We start from the raw sequence: 15,282 nt of genomic DNA on the forward strand, positions 1-15,282 counted from the left end.
ATTTCTTAAATAAATAAAATTTATAAAATGCTTTTTTCTCTAAATATTGATGTTTATTCTCTTTAATAATAAAAAGAAGATCTTGATTAATAAATAAATAACTAATAAGAAAAAATCAAAGGATATAAAGTATTTTAGTGGTATGATAATCATTAAAACCTAAACCTCAATTAATTTGTTGATAATATCAAATTATTAAACGGTGAAGTCGATTTTAAAATAGAAGAGATTAATAATAATTTAGAATAAGAAGAATAGAATTTTTAAGATATAAATTTTTGTTATGATTTATAAGAAAATTTTAATTAATAATAATAAAATTCTTAACAATAAGAATTTTGAATAATTTTTTTGTGTTTTTTTAAATTTTCATTTTTTATTTATTTATTTTAAAAATAGTTTTTTTTTTAAAACGATTATATAAATATATTTTTTTTTAATTTTTTAAATGTATTAATTAATAATATATTTTTATATATGTGAAAAATCTTTTTATAAAAATATAATTATATATATTAAAAAGAAAAAAAAAAAAAAGATTAAAATGTCTAATTAACAGAACCAAAATTTGTAATTATATATAAAAAATATTGAAAATAATATAAAAATATTGTATAAAATATATAAAAAATAAAAATAGTACTTAGCAGAAAGCAAAATTAAATGCAAACGCAAATTTATTTATTCCGAATTGTAAAAAAAAAAATTAAAATAAATAAAATGAAATGAAATAAATTAAAAAAAAAAAGCTTAGTCACAATAATAGATTTAATAATCTCAAAATTATAATATGGCTGCATATTATTAGCAAGGTAAAATAAAAAGAAAAATATAAAAAAAAAAAAAAAAGATTAATTTTAACCCATATAGCAAGGATATTATATGGATTAATATCAACAATAATTGTATTAATAGCCATAATAAGTAAAAAACAATAAAATAAAAAAATATTAAAATAAAATATTAAAAGAACATGTAATAATTAAATTATACCTAAATAAATTTAAAACTTTAATAACCAACTCCTTAATAATTTATTCCAGGTACTTATGTACCATAGTCAATTAGTCCAGCATTGTAACAATAATATATTTAATAATAATAATAATAATAATAATAATAATAATAATAATAATAATAATAATAATAATAAACATAAGCATAATTTTCATACTAATAAGTTCCACCTTAACATTTAATAGAAAATAATTCTCTAACTGGATATTCAGACTAAGAGCAATAAAGTGAACTAGATATTGTTGTAAAGCATATTGTAAACTTGAGAGACCCTGAAAAAAAAGAAGAAGCATTATCAGAACTTTCTAAAAAAAGAGAATCGTTTTAAAATTTAGCACCATTATTATGGCATTCAACAGGTACAATAGCTTTATTAATCGAAGATATAGTATAAGTATACTAAAATCTTGTGTAAAATAATTTAACAACCTAAATATCAAGTAGTGTATGTTCTGTTTTGGGCCTTTTATAATGTTTAGCTTTACATTAAGAGACTAAGCCTCATTTTATAAAAGCACATATCCCTCTTTTTTTATACCCTTTTTTAAATACAAATGTAAAAACAAAGCCTTTTGAGAATCTCCGTGTAACATCCCTTGGAGTAATAGGTGCTTTAGTAAAAGGAGACGATACAGAGGCAATAACATTTTTAATGTAAACTGAGATTATTCCTCTCTGCTTAAGAATTATGAAGCGAGGCTAAGAATTATCTAGAACTGTTGCTACGTTTATTATTTAGAAAATACTTGTTGATGATAATGGTTTAAATTATATTTGCTAAACTGCTGAAAGATTTTTTGCTGTTTTTTTTTAAAAAAATAAATAAATAAATTAATATATATAATTTTTATTATAGGTTTCTACTGTTTTATAAAGTATGATTGAAGATCTTATTTAAAATGAAAAAGATGATTAGAGACTTCTAAGACATATTATTAGATGTTATTAGAGACTTTCAGATAATCCAAGGTTATATATTATTATTATAAATTATAGGAAATTTAAATATAAAACACATAACTAATTTATTAATTTTAATTAAACGAAAAAAAAATTAGAGCTAATGAAGCTTTGAAGAAAATTCTTCCAAATAATTTTAAAGATCCGAATTGGAAATTAATAAAAGATGAGACAGTAAAGAAATGGCATATTAATTTATTATAAAATTTAGGCTTTTATAATGAAGAAATGGGTATTTAGTAATAAAACTAAGGAAATATTTAACAAATGATGAATAATTAGAATTCAAATAATATGTATAATTAAATTAATTAGTAATAATAAAAACCTTAACCTAACATGTATGAATAATATTGAAAAAAAAAAAAAAAAAAATATATATATATATATATATATTGTTATTTTAAAAATAAAATAAAACAAAACAAAAAATTATAATTATAATTATTTTTATCAAGAAAATCCTTTCCAACCATTTTTTTTAGCAACTTCAAATCTATTTTTCCAATCATTACAAATTGTATTGTCTAAACAAGGATTTCCATATATACACGAACATCCCTCTTTTCGTTCCCCTCGTAGTTAATCTTCTTATTTTTCGGCTTTATATGTAACTTTTTCCCTCTAATTTTCAGCTTCTTCATCTTCTTCTATTTACAATGTATATATTTTCTCATCTTTTAATCCTTCAAATTCAGTTATATTATTTTCTATTTGTTTTTCTGGGATTTTCCTTTTATTATCATCAATTAAATGCATTTTAAAGTTGCCCAAAAAAACACTGGAAATGCAGTATTCATCATCTATTTAAGCACTTGTAATTTTTTCGTTTTTAGTTTTGAATTTCGTCTTATAATGACTGTATTATATTGTTACTTCTGCTATTTTATCCTCTTATTTTTTAATTTCTTCTTCTTTTTTTTCTTCTTCTTTTTTTATTATAGGTTTTTCTTCTTCTTTTTTTGCATCTGTTGTTTGCTTTGAACTTGTTTTTTAAGAAGTCTTTTATTGGGATGATTTTTATGCTAAATTTCCAGCCACAGGTTTTGTTGCAGGTTTTTAAATGGAATTTCCTACTGGTTTTTATGTGGGTTTTTGAGAAACTGCTGTAATTTGTTTTGTTGATGTTTTTGTAGTTGCTTTTTTCATTTTATTTATTTTTTAGTCGAATTTTAAAGGATGATTGATTAAAAAGAGATTTTTTTTCTTTTTTTCTTTTTTTCTTTCTTTCTTTCTTTCTTTCTTTCTTTTTTTTTCTTTTTTTTGTTTATTTTTATTATAGAAATAAATTTATATATTAATAATAAAATATTCTTTTTTTTTTTTTTTATGAATTTTACACTTAGTGATTTAAAAAATATTGATTTTAATATAATTTTAACCAAAAAAGAAATCGATAAATGTCAAGAAGCTTTTATTGCTTTTGATAAAAACGGTTCTAAATTTATAGAAAAAGAGGAGTTAAGGAAAGTTCTTGAAGGTTGAAAAAAAAAAAATATAAATTAAAGATATTTTAAAAATAAGTTTTTTCTAATTATAGAAATGGGATAAAATCCTCATGAAGAAGAAATAATTAAAATGATTACAGATGTAGATTAAACAGGAAGAGGAGCAATTTGTATTTTTATTTATTTTTAATTTAATTAATTTATTAATATTTAAATATTTGATTCTACATATTTCATTATTTTATTTTAGCTTTTAATGATTTTTTGAAGGTTATAGCATTTTATAAGCAACTTTAATAAAATAGTGATGAGGAAGAAATAAGTTAATTTTTTTTTTTTTAAATAAAATGACTTTATTAATTTTTTATTTAATAAAAAATAAATATTTTAATTAATTTTTTGTTTAACAAAAAGTTCTCACATTTGTTGCATTAGGTGGTAAAATAAAAAATATATAAACATAGTTTTCTGAAATTTGATTAATAAAAAAAAGGTAATCATGATAAAACAGGAAGTATTGATAGAAAAATATTATAAGAAGTAATATCTTCTGATTATAATTTAACAATTGATTTAAATGTAAAATAATTTATTTACAATAAATGTATTTTTTATTTTAGAGATTAGTAAAAGAACTATCTCCTGCAGCAACAGAAGTAAAATACGAAGACTTTAAAAACTTATTATTAAATTGAAAAAGTGAATAAAATTAAACTGTAAAAATAAATTACTTTTATAATCTTAAAAAATATAAAATAATTTTAAATCAAAAAAACAATTTTAAATCTAATTAAAAAAAAAAAAATATTTTCCAAATTACATAAAAAAATAAAATAAATGTAAATAATATGTATATAAAAAAATAAAATCAATTTTTATATAATTCTTCTTCTCTCTTAATAAGATTAGAAGTAGAATCAATAAGTGCTAAAAGCTGATTAATATCATTCGACCAAGAATTAAGAATATCGTTTTCTGATTTTTTTAATCTAAAGTTGACAATTTTATCTAATCTATCAATTTTACAAAAAGCCAATTTTTCATTAATCATTTCACATAATTCTGATTCAGCTTCGTTTTCAGTGATATTAAGAAGATTAGCAAGTCTTGCAAAACTAATGTTTTCATAATATTTATTCACAATTCTAATATTATGTTAAATCAGTTATTTTCTGAAATCTTACAAATGTTTTTCATGATTAGGAGCTTTAGAGAAACACCAAATATCCCCAATGTTATATTCTGAAGGATTAGTAGAAATAAGTTCTTCTAATAAATATTATTCAACAACATGTTTTAAATTAGAATATCTTTCTAAAATATGCTTGTACTTAGTAGTTAATTAATTGAGTAGTTATACTTATTCATGAGTATGTTTAGTAATAATCAAAAAGGATATCATATTTTCAAAAATATTCTGAAATGTACAATCGAATCCGAAATCTAAAGTTGTATTGAATTAAATGTCTTAATTATTCTTATCATTTAAAGTATCTAATATTTACTTATAAGAATTGCATGCTTCCATATATTTATTCTCGTGATTATAATAAACTACAAGATAAGCATAATATTGTATTTTCAAATCTACTAGATTTTTATCGTTTATGTTGTTTGGATTTACTTTCTTTGATATAATTATTAAACGTACATAGTCTTATTTTTTTATCATTATCTTCATTTAATATAATATGAATTCTAGTTTTTCTCTTCTGTCCATTGATCCGTATGTTTCTACCTGTTTTTTTTATTTTTTTTTAGTATATATATATATTTTTTTTGTTTAATTTTATTACTTGAACTTCTTGTAGTATCTTTGCAGCTTCATTAATTTCGTTATCATCTTCTTTTAATTTTACTAAAAGAAGGCAACACCTAGCATATTCTACCTTTTTTTTGTTTATGTATATATTTATATAATATTATAATTTTTTTTTTACTTCTAAAAATATTTTCTTGTCACAAACTTCCTTTAAAGTTTATATTAATTTTATTTTTAAGTTTTAGTCATCTAATTGGGAAATGTATAACATGCATTATTTAACCATTTCAATTTAGGCTTTTTTTACTTACCCCCTTTTCTTCGATAATGAAATAATTTATTAGAACATTGTTTCATATTCTTTCATATCCCATGCAAATTAGACCTAATTTATTTATTTAGTTAACTATTTAATAAATATTATAATTATTTACTATTTGCTTTAAGAGTTTAACACTTTCCTAAAATTCGTTATTTAAACGCGCTGTTTTCTCTTTTTATAGAAGAGAATCGAGTTGTCTTTAGAATTCTGTTTTTTCAATATCCATTTTTTTTTATTTTTAAATATATTTATTTTTTGATTTGATTAATTGTTTTTTTTTTCACTTTCTAATCTCAAAAAATATTTTAATAAATAATATATATTTTTTTATTTTAAAAAATATAAATATTTAATAAATGAGATTTATATAAAATTTAATCTTATATATTTATTTTATATGTATTTGTTTGTTCCTTTTATTTTTTGTTTAAAGTTTTAATAAATTTAATTTATCTTTTATAAATAATAAAAATTTACAAAATTAAAATAATTTTAATTCATTTAACAAAAAAAAAATTTTTAATTACTTTTTTAAAAAATAATTCCTTTAAATTGTATTAAATGTGGCCTTAAATTATACTCTTAAGTAGAGTCGTATAAATCAAGTTAAATGAACACCTTATTATAAATAAGTTCATCTAAAATATATCAATCTTTACTAAAATAACGTGTATAAAAAATAAAAGTACCATAAGAAAGTGAATATAAAAAAGTATAAAAAAAAAATATAAAAAATAAAAAATAAAAATATAAAAAAAAGTCAAGAAATGCCTTAATAACTTTTATTTTATAAATAAGTGAAAAATTAAAAATAAGTATAAATACTGCTCATTTAGCTATATATTACATGGATTAAACATTATTTTAATAAAATTTACCCCAACAATAATTCTAAATATACGCAGCAACTAGTTTAATGTTGGCAGGTAAAATAAAATAATTAAAATAAAAAAATTAAAAAAAAAAAAAGCCAAAACAATTGAATTAGATGAAAAAATACCTTTTATTTGTAAATTAAAAAAATATTCAGGTTTAAAAGATGAAAATACATAAGATTTTAAATAAGCAGAAAGTGCAATAATAAGAAAATTAAATTGAATTTATAATGTGTAACATGTATTGATGTTTTAGAATTTTATTTTTCTTAAGGAATCATTTTTTCGAATGATTCTATAAATTATTAATAAGATCAAAATTATAAAAATGTTCTTAAATAAATTTTTTCTTTATAACATAAAACAAATATATAAGCTAAAAAATATATAAAAATTTAAGATCTTTACTTTAAGAATTTGAAATTTATGAAATTGTTAAAAAAATTGAATCCCAATATGTCAGTTTAGCTAATTTAATTATAAAAGGTTTATTTTTGTATTAAAAATAAATGTATTATAATAGATCCAAAGTTTCATTCTTTTGAATTAGATAAAGTAGTGACAGCCTGTATTTGTATTTTGAGAAAAACTAAAGGAATTATTCCTATTTGGAATACATAATTATCTTAAATGAGTTAAAATTTTATGACTGAAAATGATATTTAGGAATGCTTAGAATTAATTGATAAAAATTGGCTAAAAATAATGTATTTAAAAAACAAACTTAAGAATTTTTTTGCAAAAAAGAAATTTTAAGATATTAATCAATTAAATAATGTGCAATAATAATAGTAAGGAAGATTCTAATTATTTTAGCATTAATAAATAAAATAAGAAAAAAAGTTAAGCTAATATTCCAGCTAAAATGAATATAAACTCAAATAATATTACATTAAAAAATAATATATGAATTATAAAATTAAATTTTTTTATTATTACTATTTTAAAAAATATTACTATTTTAGATTTAATTTCTATATTATTTTTAAATATTAAATATATTATTTTTTATAAAAAAAATGAAAAAGTAATAATTAATTTTATTATTAAGTAAAAATAATAAAGTTAAATTTAATATTTATATAAAATATATATAAATATATAAATATATATATATATGTTTTAATATTTTAATTTATATTATAATTATTAAAATAATTAAGATAATATTTTTAGTTAATTAATGCTTCCCTATTTTTTCTTTATATAATTATATATCTAATTTTTTTAATTAAAAGAAAAAAATCTTTATTTTATAATTAATAATTTATTATTATTATTAAAAATAAAAAAATATATGATAAAAGATATTTTTTAAATAGAAAAATAACGATATAAGCAAAAAGGTAAAAAATTAAATAAAATTCTAAATATATTTATTTTATCAGGCTTTCACTTAATAACAGCTTTTATTTTACTATTTTCTTTTTTTATATTAATACCATATATTTTTTATCCCTATTGGATAAAATATGAAACCTTTATTATAAAAAATAGTAACAATAATATATAAAATAAATATAAACAATCATTAAATTAATAAAAAGGTAATTAGTTTTTTATTTTTTCATTTTCTTTTATGCATTTATTTTTTATTTTGTTATGGCACTCACTATTTTCTATTTTATATATTTTTAAAATACCTTTTTTTGAAAAATGGCGTGCAAATAAAGTAAAAATTCCTGTGTATATTTTTAATAAATAATAAAAAAAAAGAACACTAAATTTCTTTGGGAAGAAAATAAAGAATAATGGTAAATTGTGAAAAGAAAAACAATCAAAAATTTATTGATTTCTCATTTCATAATATTTCCTTTAATATTAATAATAGAAACAAATATTGGTTTAAAGTTTAAACTATCAATTTAATAATTTCCTTCAAAGTTAAAACAAACAAAAAAAACCAGAAAAAAATAAAATATATATATATATATATATTAAAATATTTAGTTTAGAAATATTAATATAAATATTTTTTTTTATGATTTGTGAAGATTTCGGTTTTTATTGGTCTCATTTTATTTTACATCATCCAAAATTATATTAGAAATATCATAAAACTCATCATGAATATAATTAACCATTTTCAATAACGGCTGAATATTCTCATCCTTTAGAATATATTTTTGGAAATTTAGTAATTAAAATATATATATATGTATGTATAAAAAGTAAAGTTTTATTAAAATAAAGCTACCAAGTTCACTTGGAATTAAAATTCTTACTGGTAAAGTTCATTTATTCACTGGATTTTTGTGGATTATTTGGAGAACTTATACAACAGCAGAAGTACACTCTGGTTATGAAATTCCTTTTTCCCCAGTAAGAGTTTTTCCATTGTCTGGAGGCAGTTATTTCCATAATTTTCATCATTCTAATAATACGGGTTCTTTTGGATCATATTTTACTTTTTGGGATAATTTTATGAAAACAAATAAATAATTTAATAATTATATGAAAAATATTTTTTAAAAAAATGAATGAAATTAATTTTTTTAAATAAAAAAATTCAGTTTAAATTTAAAATTATCCTCACTATTAAATAGGACAGGGATAACTGAAAATATTCATCAATTTATTAATATATATAATTTTTTTGATACATTACTAAATAAAATATAAGTTTTATCTATTTTTTTAAATTATATTTAATATTTTATTTTTTATTATGGGTTTTACTTTAATTATACGATATATATTAAATTATTAAAATATTTTTGTTTTTTATATTAATCTTATTTTTTTTATTTTTTTTTAAAAAAAAAATAATTCAATATTTAATATTAAGAAATTCGAATTCTTATAATAATTTAATTTATTATTATTAATTTTAGGCAAAAATAAGTTAAATTAATATATAGCAATAAATTCCTCCTAAACTCATTATAAAACTTCCAAATAAAATCATACCTACTAGTATATTACCGTAAAGCCTTGCTTATAATATAAAAACTACTCCTATTATTATAAAGACAATTCCAGATAATAATAAACTAATACCAATGGCATAATTTTTAAATGGAATTTTTATTCTTATTTAATTTTAATTAATATTAGATTAAGAGTCAAGCTTATTCACTTTTATTTAGGAATATTAATGATTGTATACTTCATTTAATACACTATTTGTATCGATTTCTAATGAACTTTATTCAAGCATTTAGTTTATTTTTTATTTTTTATTTATTTATTAAAATTTATAAAAAAAGATTTATAAATTATCAAAATTTGTTAATTTGTTTTTTTATTAAAATAAATTATAGTTTTAAAAGATTTAGGCAATTTCATGTTATTAATTTTTGTTTATTTTTTATCTAATTTTAACTATTTTATAAGAATTAAATATAAAAATTATTTTAAATAATTTTGCTTATTTAAAAATGTTAATAATTATAAAGTATTTTATAATTTAAGTAAATATTTTTTTTTTTTTTTTTCCAAAATTAAATTTTTTAGCAACAATTTTTTTTCTATATTTAATAAACTTCATAAAAATATATATTTATTATTTAACATAAAATCTAATACAATTATTTTATTAAATAAATTTTAAATTATTATATGATTTCTATTTATATTTATTTAAAAAAAAAATATAATAAATAATAATATTAATTATATATTTACATTAACTATTTATATATTAAAAAATTTAATTAAAAAACAATTTTCTTAAAATTTTATTCTATAGTCAATAAATTTTAAAATAATATAAATATTTTTGTAATTTACAATTATTTATATAAAAAACATCAATCTTATATAAGATCTTATTCATTAATTAAATACTTATAATATTTTAGAGATTTATTTATAATCTTTTTAATATCTTCAGGAACATTTTAAAGATTTCCATTTAAATAATATTCGAAAATCTTCGAATTATTTTACCTAATTTTAATATTTTTTCTACTTTCTTTATAAAAAACCTCAAAACCTAATTCAAATAAAGCTTTAAATGCATTTCCTTCTAAAAGAATAAACATTCCTTCTTTATTTTCAAGTTTTTAAACTACTTTTTTAGTCCCAGAAAGAATATTAACTACTTCTTTAGCATAATGGTATAAGCTAAAATATTTTTAGGGTAGATTTTCAAAAGAATAAAATTTTTAAAAAGTTTATTTCTCGATAACTTTATTTATTTCTATTTATTTTCCATCTCCGGAAATTTTAAATAAAAGTTTTCCATTGCAAGCTTCCACAAGCAAACTACGATCTTCTTAAATTTCTATAAAACCATTTTTCGTCTTAATTTTTCCAACTTCAATATCCAAGTGTATCCGCATTGGTGATAAAAAAATTTAATTACTAGAAGTTTTTGATGGGGCTTTTATAAATAAACTTCTATTAGTTGTGTTTAAAGAACTTACAGCCGTTGATAGAGAATCAAGTTAGTGAGATTCATTATATATTTATGCTTATTTTGTCTTTATTTAAATATTTTCGCGCCTTTTATTTAATAGCTATAGCTAATCGATATTTGAATTTATATACACATTCTCTTTTGACTGGTATATAAGTTATTTTTCATTTGTATATTTTGGAACAGAAATCATTTCATTTTTTAAATTGTTATAATCAGGGCAATTTGATGACTTTTTTCTTGTTTTTAAATTCTAAAATTAATTATATATATTATTTTGAAATAAAGAAATTTGTTTGTTTTTTTATATTTCGGTCAAAGAGTAATTTTCTTATGTTAATTTATTTATTTTTGTGGAAATATTTAAATTATTAGAATTATTTGTAGTTTAATTTATTTAAGTTGGATAATGAAGCGAGTTTGATTTTGTTTATTTATTAAGGATTTTAGTATTGACATTGTTTTTATGTTACAGACATTTATTTAATGATCTTCTGTTATTATTGCTTAAATCTTGTAATATAAATTACTATCGTTAATTAAAATCATTAAAAGATTTATTTAAGTTATTTGATTATAAATTGTAAGATTATTAATAATTTTATTAATATTATTAATATTATTATTATTATTATTATTATTATTATTATTATTATTATTATTTGCATTCTTTATAAAAACAATGATTTTTAATTTGCTATATATTATATCTTTCGTTTGGATTCCAAACAATTATATGTTCTAAGAGATCCTTGAGATTATTAGAGAAATAATTAGGAAGTTTTAAATCTATTTTTTTTTTTAAGTTTTTTAAAGTTTCTTAAATGCTTTATTTTTCAAATGGAGGTTTTCCTGTTACTAAAGCATATAAAATACATCCAAAAGACCAGCAGTCAGTTTTCATGCCATACGGTTCTCTATTATTATTTCTGGAGATATATAATTAGGAGTCCCGCATACAGTATCTTTTTCTGTTTCATAGTCATCTAGTTTAGTTGCCAGACCAAAATCGCAAATTTTCAATTTATCATTTTTTTTAAAAATAATATTTCCTGGTTTTAAATCTCTGTGTATATTTTTTTTAATGTAAATATTCCAATCCTAAAACTATTTAATATGATAAATTTTTTGCTTCTATTTCAGATAGTTTCCCTTTAGATTTTAAATAATCAAATAAACTACCTCCTTCACAATACTCTAATAATATATAATGATTATCAGAATCTTCGAAATTATTTATCATTTTTACAATGTTCGGATTATTTAATTCGCTGTGAATCTTTTTTTTTTTTGTAAAATACATATTTTTGTTATTTACTTCTATTTCATTTTTTATTCTATGTAAATATTCTTAGTAATTCTTCATTTTTTTATATATCACTTTTAAGGCCTAATAATATATTATTAGTTTTCTTTTTTTATTTGATATATATAGATTTATATAAACAATAATATATTTTATTGAATATTTTTTTTATTTGTTTTTTGCTTTAATATTTTTATTGTAATTACATATTCACGCTTTGATCTTCTTGATTAAACTTTAAAAACTAAACTTCCTCCTCCTTATGCTATTGGATCTTTAACCATATAGTTCTATTTTTAATATTTTATTTTTAAAATAAGTTATTGTATTTAAAAATTTATTTATATAATTTAATACTCCTAATGAATTAGAAATACTGTTTACCATTGAATCTAATGATTTCATTTTTTTTATAATATTTTACTTGTATTTATTTATTTCCTTTTTAAATAGCTTGCTTTTTTTTTATTGCTTCTTTAAATAAATGTTTATATAAAAAATTATTTTAAATTTTTTTCCTTATTAATATTCACATATATTCGTTTGAATATTTATTAAATTATTATGTTATTATTTTGAATTATTTAAAATAAATAAAAACAAATTCAATAATATTAATAATTTAAAATAAATTAAATAATTTTTTAAATCTAAATAAGATTCTAATATACTTAAAAATGAGATAATAATTTAAATTTAAAGTAAAGTAAATTAATTATTATTTATAAAGGATTTTATACTATGAAAAAAAAAAAAATTAATATTTTGTTAAATAATTATATTTTTATAAATCAATATTTATATATAAAAATAAAATGTTATTATATTGATTTTTTAAATTATAAACTTTTATACATAAAATATGCAAAAGTTAAAATTTTATATAAATGTATAGATAAACGAAAATATTAATTAATAAAAGCAACTAAATATATATATATATTTATAAAATATTATAAGCTTTGTATATTATTTACATTATTTTATATAAAAATATAATTGTATATATTATCAAAAATATAAATAAAATGAATTATATATTTTAAGATGATATTTCAAATTTAAGATAATTAATATAAGGTAAATAAGTATTTAAAAAATTAGTTGATAAAACTAAATTTGATAAACTACAGAAATGTCATGTATGTTCATAAAATTTGACTCAAATAAAATATTGGTAACTAAATTATTAAATAATAGTTAAAAAAAAAAAATTAATTAGTAAATTTTGTGGAAAAAGTGTTTGTTTAGAATGCTCAATGAAAAAAAGATAAAATCCAGAAAATTTAAAATAATTTGAAAGAATATGTGATAAATGTGAATTTGAGAATTTAAAAGGATTATTAATATTGAAAAATAAGAGAAAGGTTTAGAAAGCTAAATATGAAGTTGAAAAGGAATAAAATATTTTAAATAATTTATAAAATTAATTGAAAGAAAAAATTTAATAATATGATATGTAAGAAAAATAACAAAATAAAAAAATTAATGATTATAACCAAACAAACAAATTTATTAACGAATAAATATTAAAAGCTTAAAAAGATAATGATTCTAATGATATTAAAATTATTGAATTATAAAAAAATATAGATTAAATTATTTTAGAAAAAAACAAAAAAACATTAATTAGCTAATTTAAATGATTAAAAAAATAAAAAGTAAAAAAAATAAAAAAATAAAAAAATATCATCATTTAATCTATTATAAAATTAATAAAAAAATTATAAAAAGATATTATTATATATATATTTTTATTTTTATTAAATATAAAATTTTTGTTTTATTTTAGTATTTTAGAGGTATTAAAATTAAACAATATAAGAGATGATTTATCTAACACAATTTCTAAGATAAAAAATAGCTTATATATTAAAAATAAAAGTATAAGAGAATCTAACTTTGAAGAAGAATAAAATTAAAAATATAGCAATTTAAACTTTTTTTAAGACAATTCTCGTGAAGAATTTTCAGTATCATATAACTAAAGTTTAGAAATTCCTAAGAATAACTAAATATTTTCTCTTAAAAAAAAATAATGATTAATATTAAATTTAATAATTATTAAAATTATAAATTTATTATTTTATAAATAACAAAGTTTATATTTACTAAAAAAATATATATTTAAAGCAATAAAAGATTTGCTTTAAATAAATATAATTAAAAATGTTATAAAAAAATTTAAAAAAATATAAATATAAAAAAAATACAAAAAGATATATGTCAAATATTCATATTAAGTATAGTTTATAATTTGAAAAGAAAAAAAAAGAAAAAAAAAAAAAAAAATTATTAATATTAAATAAATATTTGAAAAAAGGCTAAATATAATTTATTTTTTAAAAAATATTTATTAAAAAAAAAAAATATAAAAAACATATTTAAGTATATAAAAATATTAATATTATAAAAATATAAGAATAAAAAATAATATAGGTAAAAAAAGATAAATAAATACATTACATAAATACAAAGATAATTAATTATATAAAATATTAATAATATTAATATTAAAAATATAAAATAAAAAAAAATTGTTAAATGTATATATGTAAATATAATAAGTATAAATATATATATATATAAATAAATATATAAATATATAAATATATATAAGTTATTATAAAATATTATAATTTATTTATTTATTTATTAAATAAAAAATATAATATAAAATGCTGGTCAAAAATTAATTATGGTCTTTTAATATTTTTGATTGAATTTTTTAAAAATAATTATAGAAATTAAAACAAAAATCTATATAAAAGAAATATATAAATTTTATAAAAATCTACTCATTTTCAGAATATTCAATAAAAAATAAAAAATATATCTATAATTAACACAAAATAAAAATTTTTAAAAATATTTTATAAAAAAATAAATTAGAAACAACTTTAATAATATATATTTAAGTTTAATTTCTTTCATTCTATTTTGTATTTATTTATAGTTACCTGAATTAATTTTTTATTTTTTTTAATTTCTTAAAAAATAGTTTTTATATAATTATTATTCATAATATCTTTTAATCCCGGTTTTCTTTTATATTAAAGCTAAAATTAAAATTACCATTCTCTAAAATTTTCTTCAAGAAGATCATTTTATTTTTTTAAATTTGTAGCATTTTGATTAAAAAAAGGACTTGTTTCATTTTAATATTTAAAAGTCTTTTTTTAAATTTTAGTTATTTCTTCTATTTCTTCATTATTTAATTATTTATTAT

The 15,282-nt window shown here is 16.7% G+C and overlaps 5 protein-coding genes across 5 annotated transcripts, besides 22 other annotated features; 3 read left to right on the forward strand and 2 right to left on the reverse strand. All coding sequences in view use genetic code 6, as the record gives it.

Moving 5' to 3' along the window:
• Window positions 1-790: 790 nt before the first annotated feature.
• Window positions 791-3,076, forward strand: IMG5_163650 (hypothetical protein; the record flags this gene model as incomplete). Its single annotated transcript, XM_004030263.1, has 5 exons — window positions 791-812; window positions 1,182-1,819; window positions 1,874-1,986; window positions 2,076-2,209; window positions 2,922-3,076. 5 exons carry the CDS (start codon window positions 791-793, stop codon window positions 3,074-3,076), a joined length of 1,062 nt encoding a protein of 353 aa, XP_004030311.1.
• Window positions 927-961: a microsatellite.
• Window positions 945-969: a microsatellite.
• Window positions 1,094-1,153: a microsatellite.
• Window positions 2,883-2,914: a microsatellite.
• Window positions 3,077-3,175: 99 nt separating the features above from the next.
• Window positions 3,176-3,241: a microsatellite.
• Window positions 3,176-3,252: a microsatellite.
• Window positions 3,177-3,241: a microsatellite.
• A 174-nt stretch (window positions 3,253-3,426) lies between the features above and the next one.
• IMG5_163660 (hypothetical protein) lies at window positions 3,427-4,158 on the forward strand. The gene is made up of 6 exons (XM_004030264.1): window positions 3,427-3,457; window positions 3,518-3,595; window positions 3,676-3,747; window positions 3,840-3,863; window positions 3,919-4,004; window positions 4,046-4,158. The coding sequence occupies exons 2-6, from the start codon at window positions 3,520-3,522 to the stop codon at window positions 4,118-4,120; spliced, it is 333 nt and encodes a 110-aa protein (XP_004030312.1). The 5' UTR covers window positions 3,427-3,457; window positions 3,518-3,519; the 3' UTR covers window positions 4,121-4,158.
• A 118-nt stretch (window positions 4,159-4,276) lies between these two features.
• On the reverse strand, window positions 4,277-5,735 carry IMG5_163670 (26S proteasome protein, macropain, putative; the record flags this gene model as incomplete). The annotated part of the gene is made up of 3 exons (XM_004030265.1): window positions 4,277-5,163; window positions 5,222-5,572; window positions 5,622-5,735. The coding sequence occupies 3 exons, from the start codon at window positions 5,733-5,735 to the stop codon at window positions 4,294-4,296; spliced, it is 1,335 nt and encodes a 444-aa protein (XP_004030313.1). The 3' UTR covers window positions 4,277-4,293.
• Window positions 5,736-6,210: 475 nt separating this feature from the next.
• Window positions 6,211-6,266: a microsatellite.
• Window positions 6,211-6,268: a microsatellite.
• Window positions 6,216-6,257: a microsatellite.
• Window positions 6,217-6,264: a microsatellite.
• A 168-nt stretch (window positions 6,269-6,436) lies between the features above and the next one.
• Window positions 6,437-6,476: a microsatellite.
• A 997-nt stretch (window positions 6,477-7,473) lies between these two features.
• Window positions 7,474-7,503: a microsatellite.
• Window positions 7,504-8,040: 537 nt separating this feature from the next.
• On the forward strand, window positions 8,041-8,963 carry IMG5_163680 (sterol desaturase family protein, putative; the record flags this gene model as incomplete). The annotated part of the gene is made up of 3 exons (XM_004030266.1): window positions 8,041-8,267; window positions 8,335-8,521; window positions 8,578-8,963. 3 exons carry the CDS (start codon window positions 8,041-8,043, stop codon window positions 8,866-8,868), a joined length of 705 nt encoding a protein of 234 aa, XP_004030314.1. The 3' UTR covers window positions 8,869-8,963.
• A 2,372-nt stretch (window positions 8,964-11,335) lies between these two features.
• Window positions 11,336-11,410: a microsatellite.
• A 237-nt stretch (window positions 11,411-11,647) lies between these two features.
• On the reverse strand, window positions 11,648-12,458 carry IMG5_163690 (protein kinase domain protein; the record flags this gene model as incomplete). Its single annotated transcript, XM_004030267.1, has 3 exons — window positions 11,648-11,854; window positions 12,260-12,343; window positions 12,411-12,458. The coding sequence occupies 3 exons, from the start codon at window positions 12,456-12,458 to the stop codon at window positions 11,648-11,650; spliced, it is 339 nt and encodes a 112-aa protein (XP_004030315.1).
• Window positions 12,459-13,700: 1,242 nt separating this feature from the next.
• Window positions 13,701-13,742: a microsatellite.
• Window positions 13,702-13,740: a microsatellite.
• Window positions 13,743-14,312: 570 nt separating the features above from the next.
• Window positions 14,313-14,342: a microsatellite.
• Window positions 14,314-14,345: a microsatellite.
• A 76-nt stretch (window positions 14,346-14,421) lies between these two features.
• Window positions 14,422-14,472: a microsatellite.
• A 128-nt stretch (window positions 14,473-14,600) lies between these two features.
• Window positions 14,601-14,671: a microsatellite.
• Window positions 14,604-14,671: a microsatellite.
• Window positions 14,612-14,694: a microsatellite.
• Window positions 14,695-15,282: the final 588 nt, after the last annotated feature.

This window comes from Ichthyophthirius multifiliis, assembly GCF_000220395.1.
Source record: "Ichthyophthirius multifiliis unplaced genomic scaffold scaff_1120509251226, whole genome shotgun sequence".
Classification (NCBI taxonomy): domain Eukaryota; phylum Ciliophora; class Oligohymenophorea; order Hymenostomatida; genus Ichthyophthirius; species Ichthyophthirius multifiliis.